The sequence below is a fragment of the Chiloscyllium punctatum genome, chromosome 34 (genome assembly GCF_047496795.1).
Source record: "Chiloscyllium punctatum isolate Juve2018m chromosome 34, sChiPun1.3, whole genome shotgun sequence".
Classification (NCBI taxonomy): Eukaryota; Metazoa; Chordata; class Chondrichthyes; order Orectolobiformes; family Hemiscylliidae; genus Chiloscyllium; species Chiloscyllium punctatum.
Window position 1 is genome coordinate 38,601,884 of NC_092772.1, and position 12,717 is coordinate 38,614,600.

A 12,717-nucleotide genomic window follows, 5' to 3' on the forward strand; every position below is an offset into this window, starting at 1 on the left:
AGCAGCAACCAGCACATCAGACCCAGCAGCAACCAACACATCAATCCCAGCAGCAACCAGCACATCTGACCCAGCAGCAACCAGCGCATCGATCCCAGCAGGAACCAGCACATCAGACCCAGCAGCAACCAGCACATTGATCCCAGCAGGAACCAGCACATCAGACCCAGCATTAACTAGCACATCGATTCCAGCAGCAACCAGCACATCAGACCCACCAGCAGCCAGCACATCGATCCCAGCAGCAACCAGCACATCGATCCCAGCAGCAACTAGCACATCAATCTCAGAAGCAACAAGCACATCAGACACTGCAGCAACCAGCACATTGATCCCAGCAGCAACTAGCATATCTGACCCAGCAGCAACCAGCACATCGATCCCAGCAGCAACCAGCACATCAGACCCAGCAGCAACCAGCACATCGATCCCAGCAACAACCAGCACATCGATCCCAGCAGCAACTAGCACATCAATCTCAGAAGCAACAAGCACATCAGACACTGCAGCAACCAGCACATTGATCCCAGCAGCAACTAGCATATCTGACCCAGCAGCAACCAGCACATCGATCCCAGCAGCAACCAGCACATCAGACCCAGCAGCAACCAGCACATCGATCCCAGCAGCAACCAGCACATCTGACCCAGCAGCAACCAGCACATCGATCCCAGCAGCAACCAGCATATCAATCCCAGCAGCAACAAGCATATCGATCCCAGCAACAACCAGCACACCAGACCAAGCAGCAACCAGCACATCAGACCCAGCAGCAACCAGCACATCAGATCCAGCAGAAACCAGCACATCAGACCCAGCAGAAACTAGTACATTGATCCCAACAACAATCAGCACCTCGATCCCAACAACAACCAGCACATCGATCCCAGCAGCAACCAGCACATCAGACTATGCAGCAACCAGCACATCGAATGCAGCAACAACCATCATATCAGACCCAGTAGCAACCAACACATCGATACCAGCAGCAACCAGCATATCAGACCCAATAGCAACCAGCACATCAGACCCAGCAGCAACCAGCACATCAATCCCAGCAGCAACCAGCACATCAGACCCAACAGCAACCAACGCATCGATCCCAACAACCAGCATATCAGACCCAGTAGCAACCAGCACATCAGACCCAGTAGCAACCATCACATCAGACCCAGTAGCAACCAGCACATCGATCCCAGCAGCAACCAGCACATCAGACCCAACAGCAACCAGCACATCGATCCCAGCAGCAACCAGCACATCAGACCCTGCAGCAACCAGCATATCAGACCCAGTAGCAACCAACACATGGATCCCAGCAGCAACCAGCCCATCTGACCCAGTAGCAACCAGCACATCGATCCTAACAACCAGCACATCAGATCCAGCAGGATCCAGCACATCAGACCATGCAGCAACCAGCACATCGATCCCAGCAGCAACCAGCACATCAGACCCAGTAGCAACCATCACATCAGACCCAGCAGCAACCAGCACATCAATCCCAGCAGCAACCAGCACATCAGACCCAACAGCAACCAGCACATCGATCCCAGCAGCAACCAGCACATCAGACCCAGCAGCAACCAGCACATCTGACCAAGCAGCAACCAGCACATCGATCCCAGCAGGAACCAGCACATCAGACCCAGCAGCAACCAGCACATTGATCCCAGCAGGAACCAGCACATCAGACCCAGCATTAACCAGCACATCGATCCCAGAAGCAAACAACACATCGATCCCAGCAGGAACCAGCACAACAGACCCAGCAGCAACCAGCACATCGATCCCAGCAGCAACCAGCACATCGATCCCAGCAGGAACCAGCACATCAGACCCAGCAGCAACCAGCACATTGATCCCAGCAGGAACCAGCACATCAGACCCAGCATTAACCAGCACATCGATCCCAGCAGCAACCAGCACATCAGACCCAGCAGCAGCCAGCACATCGATCCCAGCAGCAACCTGCACATCGATCCCAACAACAACCAGCACATCGATCCCAGCAGCAACCAGCACATCGATCGCAGCAGCAACCAGCACATTGATCCCAACAACCAGCACATTGATCCCAACAACCAGCACATCAATCCCAGCAGCAACCAGTATATCGATCCCAGCGGCAACCAGCACATCAGAACCATTAGCAACCAGCACATCAATCTCAGAAGCAACAAGCACATCAATCCCAACAACAACCAGCACATCAATCCCAGCAGCAACCAGCATATCGATCCCAGCAGCAACCAGCACATCAGAACCATTAGCAACCAGCACAACAATCTCAGAAGCAACAAGCACATCAATCCCAACAACAACCAGCACATCAATCCCAGCAGCAACCAGCACATCGATCCCAGCAGCAACCAGCACATTGAACCCAACAACCAGCACATCAATTCCAGCAGCAACCAGCACATCGATCCCAGCAGCAACCCACACATCAGATCCAGCAGCAACCAGCACATCGACTTCAGCGACAACCAGCACATCGATCCCAGCAACAACCAGCACATCAGACCCTGCAGCAATCAGCAAATCAATCCCAAAAACAACCAGCACATCAGACCCAGCAGCAACCAGCACATCAATCCCAGCAGCAACCAGCACATCAATCCCAGTAGTAACAAGCACATCAGACCCAGCAGCAACCAGCACATCGATCTCAACAACCAGCACATCAGACCCAGTGGCAACCAACACATCGATTCCAGCAGCAACCCGCACATCAGACGCATTAGCAGCCAGCACATCAGACCCAGCAGCAACCAGCACATCAGACCCAGCAGCAACCAGCACATTGATCCCAGCAACAACCAGCACATCAGACCCAGCAGCAACCAGCACATCAGACCCAGCAGCAACCAGCAAATCAATCCCGACAACCAGCACATCAAGCCCAATAGAAACCAGCACATCAACTCAAGCAGAAACCAGCTGTGCGTTGATCCCAGCAGCAACCAGCACATCAGACCCTGCAGCAACCAGTACATCGATCCCAGCAGCAACCCGCACATCAGACGCATTAGCAGCCAGCACATCAGACCCAGCAGCAACCAGCACATCAGACCCAGCAGCAACCAGCACATTGATCCCAGCAGCAACCAGCACATCAGACCCTGCAGCAACCAGTACATCGATCCCAGCAGAAACCAGCACATCAACCCCAGCAGAAACAAACACATCAATCCCAGCAGGAACCGGCATATCAGACCCTGCAGCAATCAACACATCGATCCCAACAACCACCAGCAAATCTACTCCAGCAGGAACCAGCACATCGGCCCCAGCAGAAACTAGCACATCAATCCCAGCAGAAACCAGCGCATCGACCCCAGCAGAAACTAGCACATCAATCCCAGCAGGAACCAGCATGTCAGTCCCAGCAGGATCCAGCACATTAGACCCAGCAGCAACCAGCATATCGATCCCTACAACAACCAGCTCATTGACCCCAACAACAACCAGCACATCAACCCCAGTAGAAACCTACAGATCAACGGAAGCAAAAACCAGCACATCAGTCCCAGCAGAAACCAGCACATCAGTCCCAGCAGGAAACAGGACATCAAACTATGAGACTGTGTCATCCCACACCATCATCGGTAATCCTGCCTTTCTGTTGAAAGCGACTCTTCCCAGATTGGAGGGAATGGGGCCAGGTGGAGTGAAGGGAAGTTCCTTTCCACCTTTGCTGAGTGCAGACGTGTCTTCCCTCTTCCTCAGGGTCAGGCCCATTGTCGGTGTTTGTAGGGACTGGGAGTGGGGATTGACCTGCTCCCGTGATGCAGTGGGGCGTCCACCTCAGCACTGAGACAGGAACAGTGGCAATGTCTCCCTGACCCCTTCCTGCCCCTCAAGTGGTGTAGGGTCATATTCTCCAAAACACAAAGTCATAGAGTCATAGAGATGTACAGCACGGAAACTCACCGTTCAGTCCAACCCGTCCATGCCGACCAGATATCCCAACCCAATCTAGTCCCACCTGCCAGCACCTGGCCCGTATCCCTCCAAACTCTCCTTATTCATATACCCATCCAAATGCCTCTTAAATGTTCTGGACTTCCCGATCCCAGGGAAAAGACTTTGTCTATTTATCCTATCCAAGCCCCTCATGATTTTGTAAACCTCTATAAGGTCACCCCTCAGCCTCCGACGCTCCAGGGAAAACAGCCCCAGCCTGTTCAGCTTCTCCCTATAGCTCAAATCCTCCAACCCTGGTAACATCCCTGTAAATCTTTTCTGAGCCCTTTCAAGTTTCACAACATCTTTCCAATAGGAAGGAGACCAGAATTGCACGCAATATTCCAACAGTGGCCTAACCAATGTCCTGTACAGTCGCAACATGACCTCCCAACTCCTGTACTCAATACTCTGACCAATAAAGGAAAGCATACCAAACGCCTTCTTCACTATCCTATCTACCTGCGACTCCACTTTCAAGGAGCTATGAACCTGCACTCCAAGGTCTCTTTGTTCAGCAACACTCCCTAGGACCTTACCATTAAGTGTATAAGTCCTGCTAAGATTTGCTTTCCCAAAATGCAGCACCTCGCATTTATCTGAATTAAACTCTATCTGCCACTTCTCAGCCCATTGGCCCATTTGGTGCAGATCATGTTGTAATCTGAGGTAACCCTCTTCGCTGTCCACTACACCCTCCAATTTTGGTTTCATCTGCAAACTTACTAACTGTACCTCTTAAGCTCACATCCAAATCATTTATGTAAATGACAAAAAGTAGTGGACCCAGCACCGATCCTTGTGGCACTCCACTGGTCACAGGCCTCCAGTCTGAAAAACAACCCTCCACCACCACCCTCTGTCTTCTACCTTTGAGCCAGTTCTGTATCCAAATGGCTAGTTCTCCCTGTATTCTGTGAGATCTAATCAGTCTCCCATGGGGAACCTTGTCGAACGCCTTACTGAAGTCCATATAGATCACATCTACTGCTCTGCCCTCATCAATCCTCTTTGTTACTTCTTCAAAAAACTCAATCAAGTTTGTGAGACATGATTTCACACACACAAAGCCATGTTGACTATCCCTAATCAGTCCTTGCCTTTCCAAATACATGTCCTGTCCCTCAGGATTCCCTCCAACAACTTGCCCACCACCGAGGTCAGGCTCACTGGTCTATAGTTCCCTGGCTTGTCTTTACTGCCCTTCTTAAACAGTGGCACCACGTTTGCCAACCTCCAGTCTTCCCGCACCTCACCTGTGACTATCGATGATACAAATATCTCAGCAAGAGGCCCAGCAATCACTTCTCTAGCTTCGCACAGTGTTCTCGGGTACACCTGATCAGGTCCTGGGGATTTATCCACCTTTATCTGTTTCAAGACATCCAGCACTTCCTCCTCTGTAATCTGGGAATTTTTCAAGATGTCACCATCTATTTCCCTACATTCTATATCTTCCGTATCCTTTTCCACAGTAAATACTGATGCAAAATACTCGTTTAGTATCTCCCCAATTTTCTGCGGCTCCACAAAAAGGCCGCCTTGCTGATCTTTGAGGGGCCCTATTCTCTCCCTCGTTACCCTTTTGTTCTTAATGTATTTGTAAAACCCCTTTGGATTCTCCTTAATTCTATTTGCCAAAGCTATCTCATGTCCCCTTTTTGCCCTCCTGATTTCCCTCTTAAGTATACTCCTACTTCCTTTATACTCTTCTAAGGATTCACTCGATCTATTCTCTCTATACCTGACATATGCTTCCTTCTTTTTCTCAAACAAACACTCAATTTCTTTAGTCATCCAGCATTCCCTACACCTACCAGCCTTCCCTTTCACCCTGACAGGAATATACTTTCTCTGGATTCTTGTTATCTCATTTCTGAAGGCTTCCCATTTTCCAGCCGTCCCTTTACCTGCAAACATCTGCGCCCAATCAGCTTTCGAAAGTCCTTGCCTAATACCGTCAAAATTGGCCTTTCTCCAATTTAGAACTTCAACTTTTAGATCTGCTCTATCCTTTTCCATCACTATTTTAAATCTAATAGAATTATGGTCACTGGCCTCAAAGTGCTCCCCCAATAACACCTCAGTCACCTGCCCTGTCTTATTTCCCAAGAGTAGGTCAGGTTTTGCACCTTCTGTACTTGGTGTATCCACATACTGAACCAGAAAATTGTCTTGTACACACTTAACAAATTCCTCTCCATCTAAACCTTGGACACTATGGCAGTCCCAGTCTATGTTTGGAAAGTTAAAATCCGCTATCATAGGTTCAGAGGTTCTGAAAATATCTCATTGTGATACTGGGTTTATTATTGTCACATGCACCGAGATACAGTGAAAAGTATTGTTCTGTACGATATCCAGACAAATCACACCTTACAGAAGTACATCAGGGTAATGGAACAGAATGCAGAATATAGTGTTCCAGCCACAGGGAAGGTGCAGAGAAACATCAACTCTAACATAGGTACGGTTGGGTCATTAGTCTGATAACAGCGGGGAAGAAGCTGTGCTCGAATCTGTTGGTACATGTTTTCAAACCTTTGTATCTTCTGCCCGATGGAAGAGGGTGGGAGAAAGTATTCCCGGGCTGGGAAGGCGCTTTAATGATGTTAGTTACTTGCCCGAGGCAGTGGGAAGTGTAGATGGAGATAACGGGGGGAAGGCTGCTTTGTGTGATGGACTGCGCTGTGTTCACATCTCTCTGTAATTTGTTGTGCTCCATACCAAGCTGGGATGCATCCAGATAGGATGCTTTCTGTGGGGCATCGACAGAAATTGTTGCAGACGGGGTGAAGCTAAACAAATGATGTGGTGAAGTTCTAACTCCAGCCTGTTTACCGTAGACAGTGGGACTGAGACACTCAGACACATTGAACAACGCTGTGAGAGTCCCTCCGAAGATGTTTCGTTGAGCACTGGAAGGGTGTTTATCTCCCGGAGCAGCCGTCTCTGTGGCTCAGACCGATGTAATGACCAGACAGTAGCAGGTGAAGATCACAGTGAGGTCTGTCAGGATTCAGACCCACATGAAAACCCTGGGGGGGAGGGGTGATGAACGTCAGGTTTGGGGAGTTGTGTTAGGGGGAGGGGATGTGACGATTTGAGGGGAGGATGGTTTTGCCCTTGAATCAAAGAGAAGGCATCTTCTCTTCTTCCCTTTGTGATTTCAGAGCCTGCCAACACCACCCTGAACGGACTGCAATGTTTCGGATGCTACAGTCCATCCATGGCCTCCTGCCTGGCCAATCTACAGAAGGTGGAGTGTGTGGGTCTGGAGAATTGCTGTGTGAATGGAACAGGCCAACAGAGATTGTGTACGTAGATACACTGCATCGTCCACTGCTCTCTCCCAACCTCAGTCACTGAGCTTCAAGGTCAATGTCGAACTCACTCCCAGCTTTGGGAGATTGAAGGGAGCCATTGTTCAGGAGAATGGAATGCTGGGATAGCACAGCACAGGATAGGATGAGGCCATTCAGCCCATTCTTGTCCACCAGGATGCAGTACTGACTGGGTTCCCTCTTTGACCCAGTTGTCAGTCCACAGTCTATATGCAGAGGGAGAGGTGGGTCACTGGCTGGTGCTGAATGGGAACATCCTTCAGCCCCAATCTCACCTGGGCCTGGGACTGGGCCTGGGCCTGGGCCTGGGTTGATACTCTCTGTGGGCTTCAGCACTTGGCTCGGGACCATCCCCTGACAGGGAGCCGCTGACAGGGAATGTGCCTGATTCTGGGCCCCTTCCCCAATCCAGCTCTCACCCCCTGAGCAGGTTTCACCCCCCCACACCCTCCAGGAGGGTAGGTGTCTGGGGGAGGGAGTTTTTGGGCCCCTGGTCTGGCTCTCAGCCTCACAGCCCTCACCCAGACATTGCTCAGAATGTAACATCCTACGGGTATCCCCTGCTTTTGGAAAGTTCACTTTCCCCCACCTGCCTTTTCACAAAGACCTACATTAGTACCTGTTTTCACTCACTGAAAGAAATCCAAAGAGGATTTTCACTTTTACCAGAAAAGGAACTGATTCTTCACTTTGTGCCATTTCGGCTTCTGAAAGGTTTTATCGGAACGCTCTACTTTCCGGATCGCGGAGGAAAGCTGTACCTCTCCCCAGGAACCCACCAACCCCAGCCCAGCTCAGTGATCCTCCAATCACAGGCTCCCGCTATCACTGATCCTCCAATCACAGCCCAGTACACCGATCCTCCAATCGAAGCCTCCGGCTCTCACTGACTCTCCAATCACAGGATCCCGCTCTTGCTGATCCTCCAATCACAGCCTCACACTCTCAGTGATCCTCCAATCACAGGCTCTCGCTCTCGCTGATCCTCCAATCACAGGCTCCCGCTCTTGCTGATCCTCCAATCACAGCCTCCCGCTCTCACTGACCCTCCAAACACAGGATCCCGCTCTCACTGATCCTCCAACCACAGCCTCCCGCTCTTACTATCCTCCAATCACAGCCTCCTGCTCTCACTGATCCACCGATCACAGCCGCCCGCTCTCACTGATCTTCCAATCACAGCCTCCCCCTCTGTGATCCTCCAATCACCGCCTCCCTCTCCCACTGATCCTTCAATCACAGGCTCCCTCTCCCACTGATCCTCCAATCGCCGCCTCCCTCTCCCACTGATCCTCCAATCACAACCGCCCGCTCTCACTGACCCTCCAATCACAGCCTCCATCTCTCACTGAGCCTCCAATCACAGCCTCCCTCTCTCACTATCCTCCAATCACAGCCTCCCTCTCCCACTGATCCTCCAATCACAGGCTCCCTCTCCCACTGATCTTCCAATCACAGCCTCCCTCTCCCACTGATCCTCCAATCACATCCTCTCTCTCCCACTGACCCTCCAATCACAGCCTCCATCTCTCACTGATCCTCCAATCACAGCCTCCATCTCTCACTGAACCTCCAATCACGGCCTCCCTCTCCCACTGATCTTCCAATCACAGCCTCCCTCTCCCACTGATCCTCCAATCACAGGCTCCCTCTCCCATTGATCCTCCAATCACAGCCTCCCTCTCCCACTGATCCTCCAATCACAGCTGCCCGCTCTGACTGATCCTCCAATCACAGCCTCCCTCTGTCACTGATGCTCCAATCACAGCCTCCCGCTCTCACTGACCCTCCAATCACAGCCTCCATCTCTCACTGATTCTCCAATCACAGCCTCCCTCTGTCACTGATCCTCCAATCACAAGCTCCTGCTCTCACTAACTCTCCAATCATACTGTCCCTCTATCTCTGATCCTCCAATTACAGCCTCCCGCTCTCATTGACTCGCTAATCACAGCCTCCCTCTCCCACTGATCCTCCAATCACAAGCTTCCTCTCCCACGGATCCTCCAATCACAGCTGCCCGCTCCCACTGATCCTCCAATCACAGCCTCCTTCTCCCACTGATCCTCTAATCACAGGCTCCCTCTCCCACTGATCCTCCAATCACAGCTGCCTGCTCTCACTGATCCTCCAATCACAGCCTCCTTCTCCCACTGATCCTCCAATCACAGGCTCCCTCTCCCACTGATCCTCCAATCACAGCCTCCCTCTCTCACTGACCCTCCAATCACAAGTTCCCTCTCCCACTGATCCTCCAATCACAGCCTCCCTCTCCCACTGATCCTCCAATCACAGCCTCCCTCTCCCACTGATCCTCCAATCACAAGCTTCCTCTCCCACTGATCCTCCAATCACAGCTGCCCGCTCTCACTGATCCTCCAATCACAGGCTCCCTCTCCCACTGATCCTCCAATCACAGCCTCCCTCTCCCACTGATCCTCCAATCACAGCTGCCCGCTCTCACTGATCCTCCAATCCCAGCCTCCCTCTGTTACTGATCCTCCAATCAGGACAGTGACCCTGTTTCCTGTCTGGGATCCACTCTGTTGCGATGTGATCTGTTCTCTGTTCTGCCCCACAGTGTCAGATGTTGGCCGAGATGTCGTTTTTAAAGGATGTGCTTCAGCGAATCAGTGCGGAGCGCGGATGGATTTGCGAGCGTTGGGTTTGTTGCTAAGCGACGTGTCCTGCTGTGAAGGCTCTTTGTGTAATGGAGACCCAGGGATCACCACCACAGTGGATCCAGGTAAAGGTGACACAGACTCGGTGGGAGACACCCAGTGACCATCCCCCCTTCAGATCCCCACTGTCCCCAGGCAATAATGGTGTCTAGATCCTGCACCAGATCCCCTCGGATCGTGCTGCTTCAGTTGGATCCCCTCACTTTAAGCTCATTGACTGATCCCTCTGCTCCATTCCATCTCAGTCCCTGTTCCCCTTAGATTCATTGAGCTAGCCATCCTAACCACTGCCTGTGGTCAGGAGTTCAACTCCCCACGGAGAGACATTTCTTCCCTGTTCCTCACTGGATGCAGGAGAGACGATCGTGTGTCCCAATCCCCCAGACTCCTTCAGGATGTTTTATTCAGGTATGCAACCTTCCTCAAATCTCCTGGCATTTTGGGGTGTGGGGGGAAGGGGGTCAGTGTGATGGTTACTGCTGGGGAAGGTGGGAAGGGCTCGCTGTGCTCCCTTTAATATCCCACTCAGTTTAATCCCACTCTCCCTCTCACTCCCCACACCCTTTAATATACCACACAGTCTAATCCCACTCTCCTCCCTCACTCCCCACACCCATTAATATCCCACTCAGTTTAATCCCACTCTCTCCCTCACTCCCCACACCCTTTAATATCCCACCCACTCTAATCCCATTCTCCCCCTCAGTCCCCACACCCTTTAATATTCCTACCCAGTCTAATCCCAATCTCCCCCACATTCACCACCCCCTTTAATATCCCACCCAGTCGAATACCACACTCCCCTACGCGACCACACCCTTTAAAAGCAAACCCAGACAAGTCCCATGCTCCCCCTCACTCCCCACACCCTTTAATATCCCACCCAGTCTAATCCCACTCTCCCTCTCACTCCCCACACCCTTAAATATCCCATCTAGTCGAATCCCACTCTCCCCCTCACTCCCCACATCCTTTAATATCCCACCCAGTCTAAGATCACTCTCCCCCCTCAAACCCCACTCCCTTTAATATCCCACACAGTCTAATCCCACTTTCCTCCCACACCCCTTACACTTTTATATCCCACCCAGTCTCATCCCACTCTCCCCATACACCCCACACACTTTAATATCCCACCCAGACTAATCCCACTCTCCCCATCACTCCCCACACCCTTTAATATACCACCCAGACTAATCCCACTGTCCCCCTCACTCCCCACACCCTGAAATATCCCACCCAGTCTAATTCCACTCTCCCCTCACTCTCCACACCCTTTAGTATTCCACCAAGTCTAATCCCATTCTCTCCCTCACAGACCACATCCTTTAATATTCCAGCGAGTCTAATCCCAGGGTCCCCCTCACTCCCCACACGTTTTCATATCCCACCCAGTCTAATCCCACTCTCCCCCTCACTCCCCACACCCCTTAAATTCTCACCCAGTCTAATCCCACTCTCCCCCTCACTGCCCACACCCTTTGATACCCCACCCAGTCTAATCCTACTCACCCCATTACTCCCCACACCGTTTAATATCCACCGAGTCTAATCCCACTCTCCCCCTCACTTCCCACACCCTTTAATACCCCACCCAGTCTAATCCCACTCTCCCCATCACCCCCCCACACCTTTTAATACCCCACCCAGTCTAATCCCACTCTCCCCTTCACTCCCCACACCCTTTAATACCCCACCCAGTCTAATCCCACTCTCCCCATCACCCCCCCACACCTTTTAATACCCCACCCAGTCTAATCCCACTCTCCCCCTCACTCCCCACATCCTTTAATATGCCACCCAGTCTAATCCCACTCTCCCCCTCACTTCCCACACCCTTTAACACTCCACCCAGTCTTATCCCACTCTCCCCATCACTCGCCCACACCTTTTAATACCCTGCCCAGTCTAATCCCTGTCTCCCCCTCACTCCCCACAACGTTTAATATCCCACCCAGTCTCATCCCACTCTCCCCCTCACACCCCACTCCCTTTAATATCCCACCCAGTCTAATCCCACTCTCCCCCTCACTCCCCACACCCTTTAGTATCTCACACAATCTAATCCCACTCTCCCCCTCACTCCTCACACCCATTAATATCCCACCCAGTCTAATCCCACTGTCCCCATCACTCCCCACACCCTTTAATATCCCACCCAGTCTAATCTCACTCTCCCTCTCACTCCCCACACACTTTAATATCCCACCCAGTCTAATCCCACTCTCCCCCTCACTCCGAACACCCTTTAATATCCCACGCAGTCTAATCCCACTCTCCCCACGCACCCCACACCCTTTAATATCCCACCCAGACTAATCCCACTTCTGCCTGACTCCCCATATTCTTTAATATCCAACCCGGTCTAATCCCACTCTCCCCCTCACTCCAAACACCCTTTAATATCCCACAAAGTCTAATCCCACTTGCCCCTCACTCCCCACACCCTTTCATATCCCACCCAGTCGAATCCCACTCCCCCCTCACTCCCCACACCCTTTAATATCCCACACAATCTTATCACACTCTCCCCACACACCGCACACCCTTTAATATCCCAGCCAGACTAATCCCACTCTCCCCCTCACTCCGATCACCCTTTAATATCCCACTCAGTCTAATCCCACTCTCCCCCTCATCCGAACACCCTTTAATATCCCACTCAGACGAATCCCACTCTCCCCCTCACTCCCCACACCCTTTAATATCCCACCCAGTCTCAT

At 51.6% G+C, this 12,717-nt stretch overlaps 1 protein-coding gene across 1 annotated transcript in view; it reads left to right on the top strand.

The window, feature by feature from the left end:
* The window catches only part of LOC140458723 (uncharacterized), a 60,884-nt gene that overhangs the window by 12,899 nt on the left and 35,268 nt on the right, over window positions 1-12,717 (top strand). Inside the window, exons 8-11 of the mRNA XM_072553385.1 lie at window positions 2,964-3,611; window positions 6,816-6,959; window positions 7,143-7,286; window positions 9,895-10,059. Of these exons, the coding sequence (XP_072409486.1) occupies window positions 2,964-3,611; window positions 6,816-6,959; window positions 7,143-7,286; window positions 9,895-10,059 (1,101 nt within the window). The remainder of the gene's footprint in view (window positions 1-2,963; window positions 3,612-6,815; window positions 6,960-7,142; window positions 7,287-9,894; window positions 10,060-12,717) is intronic.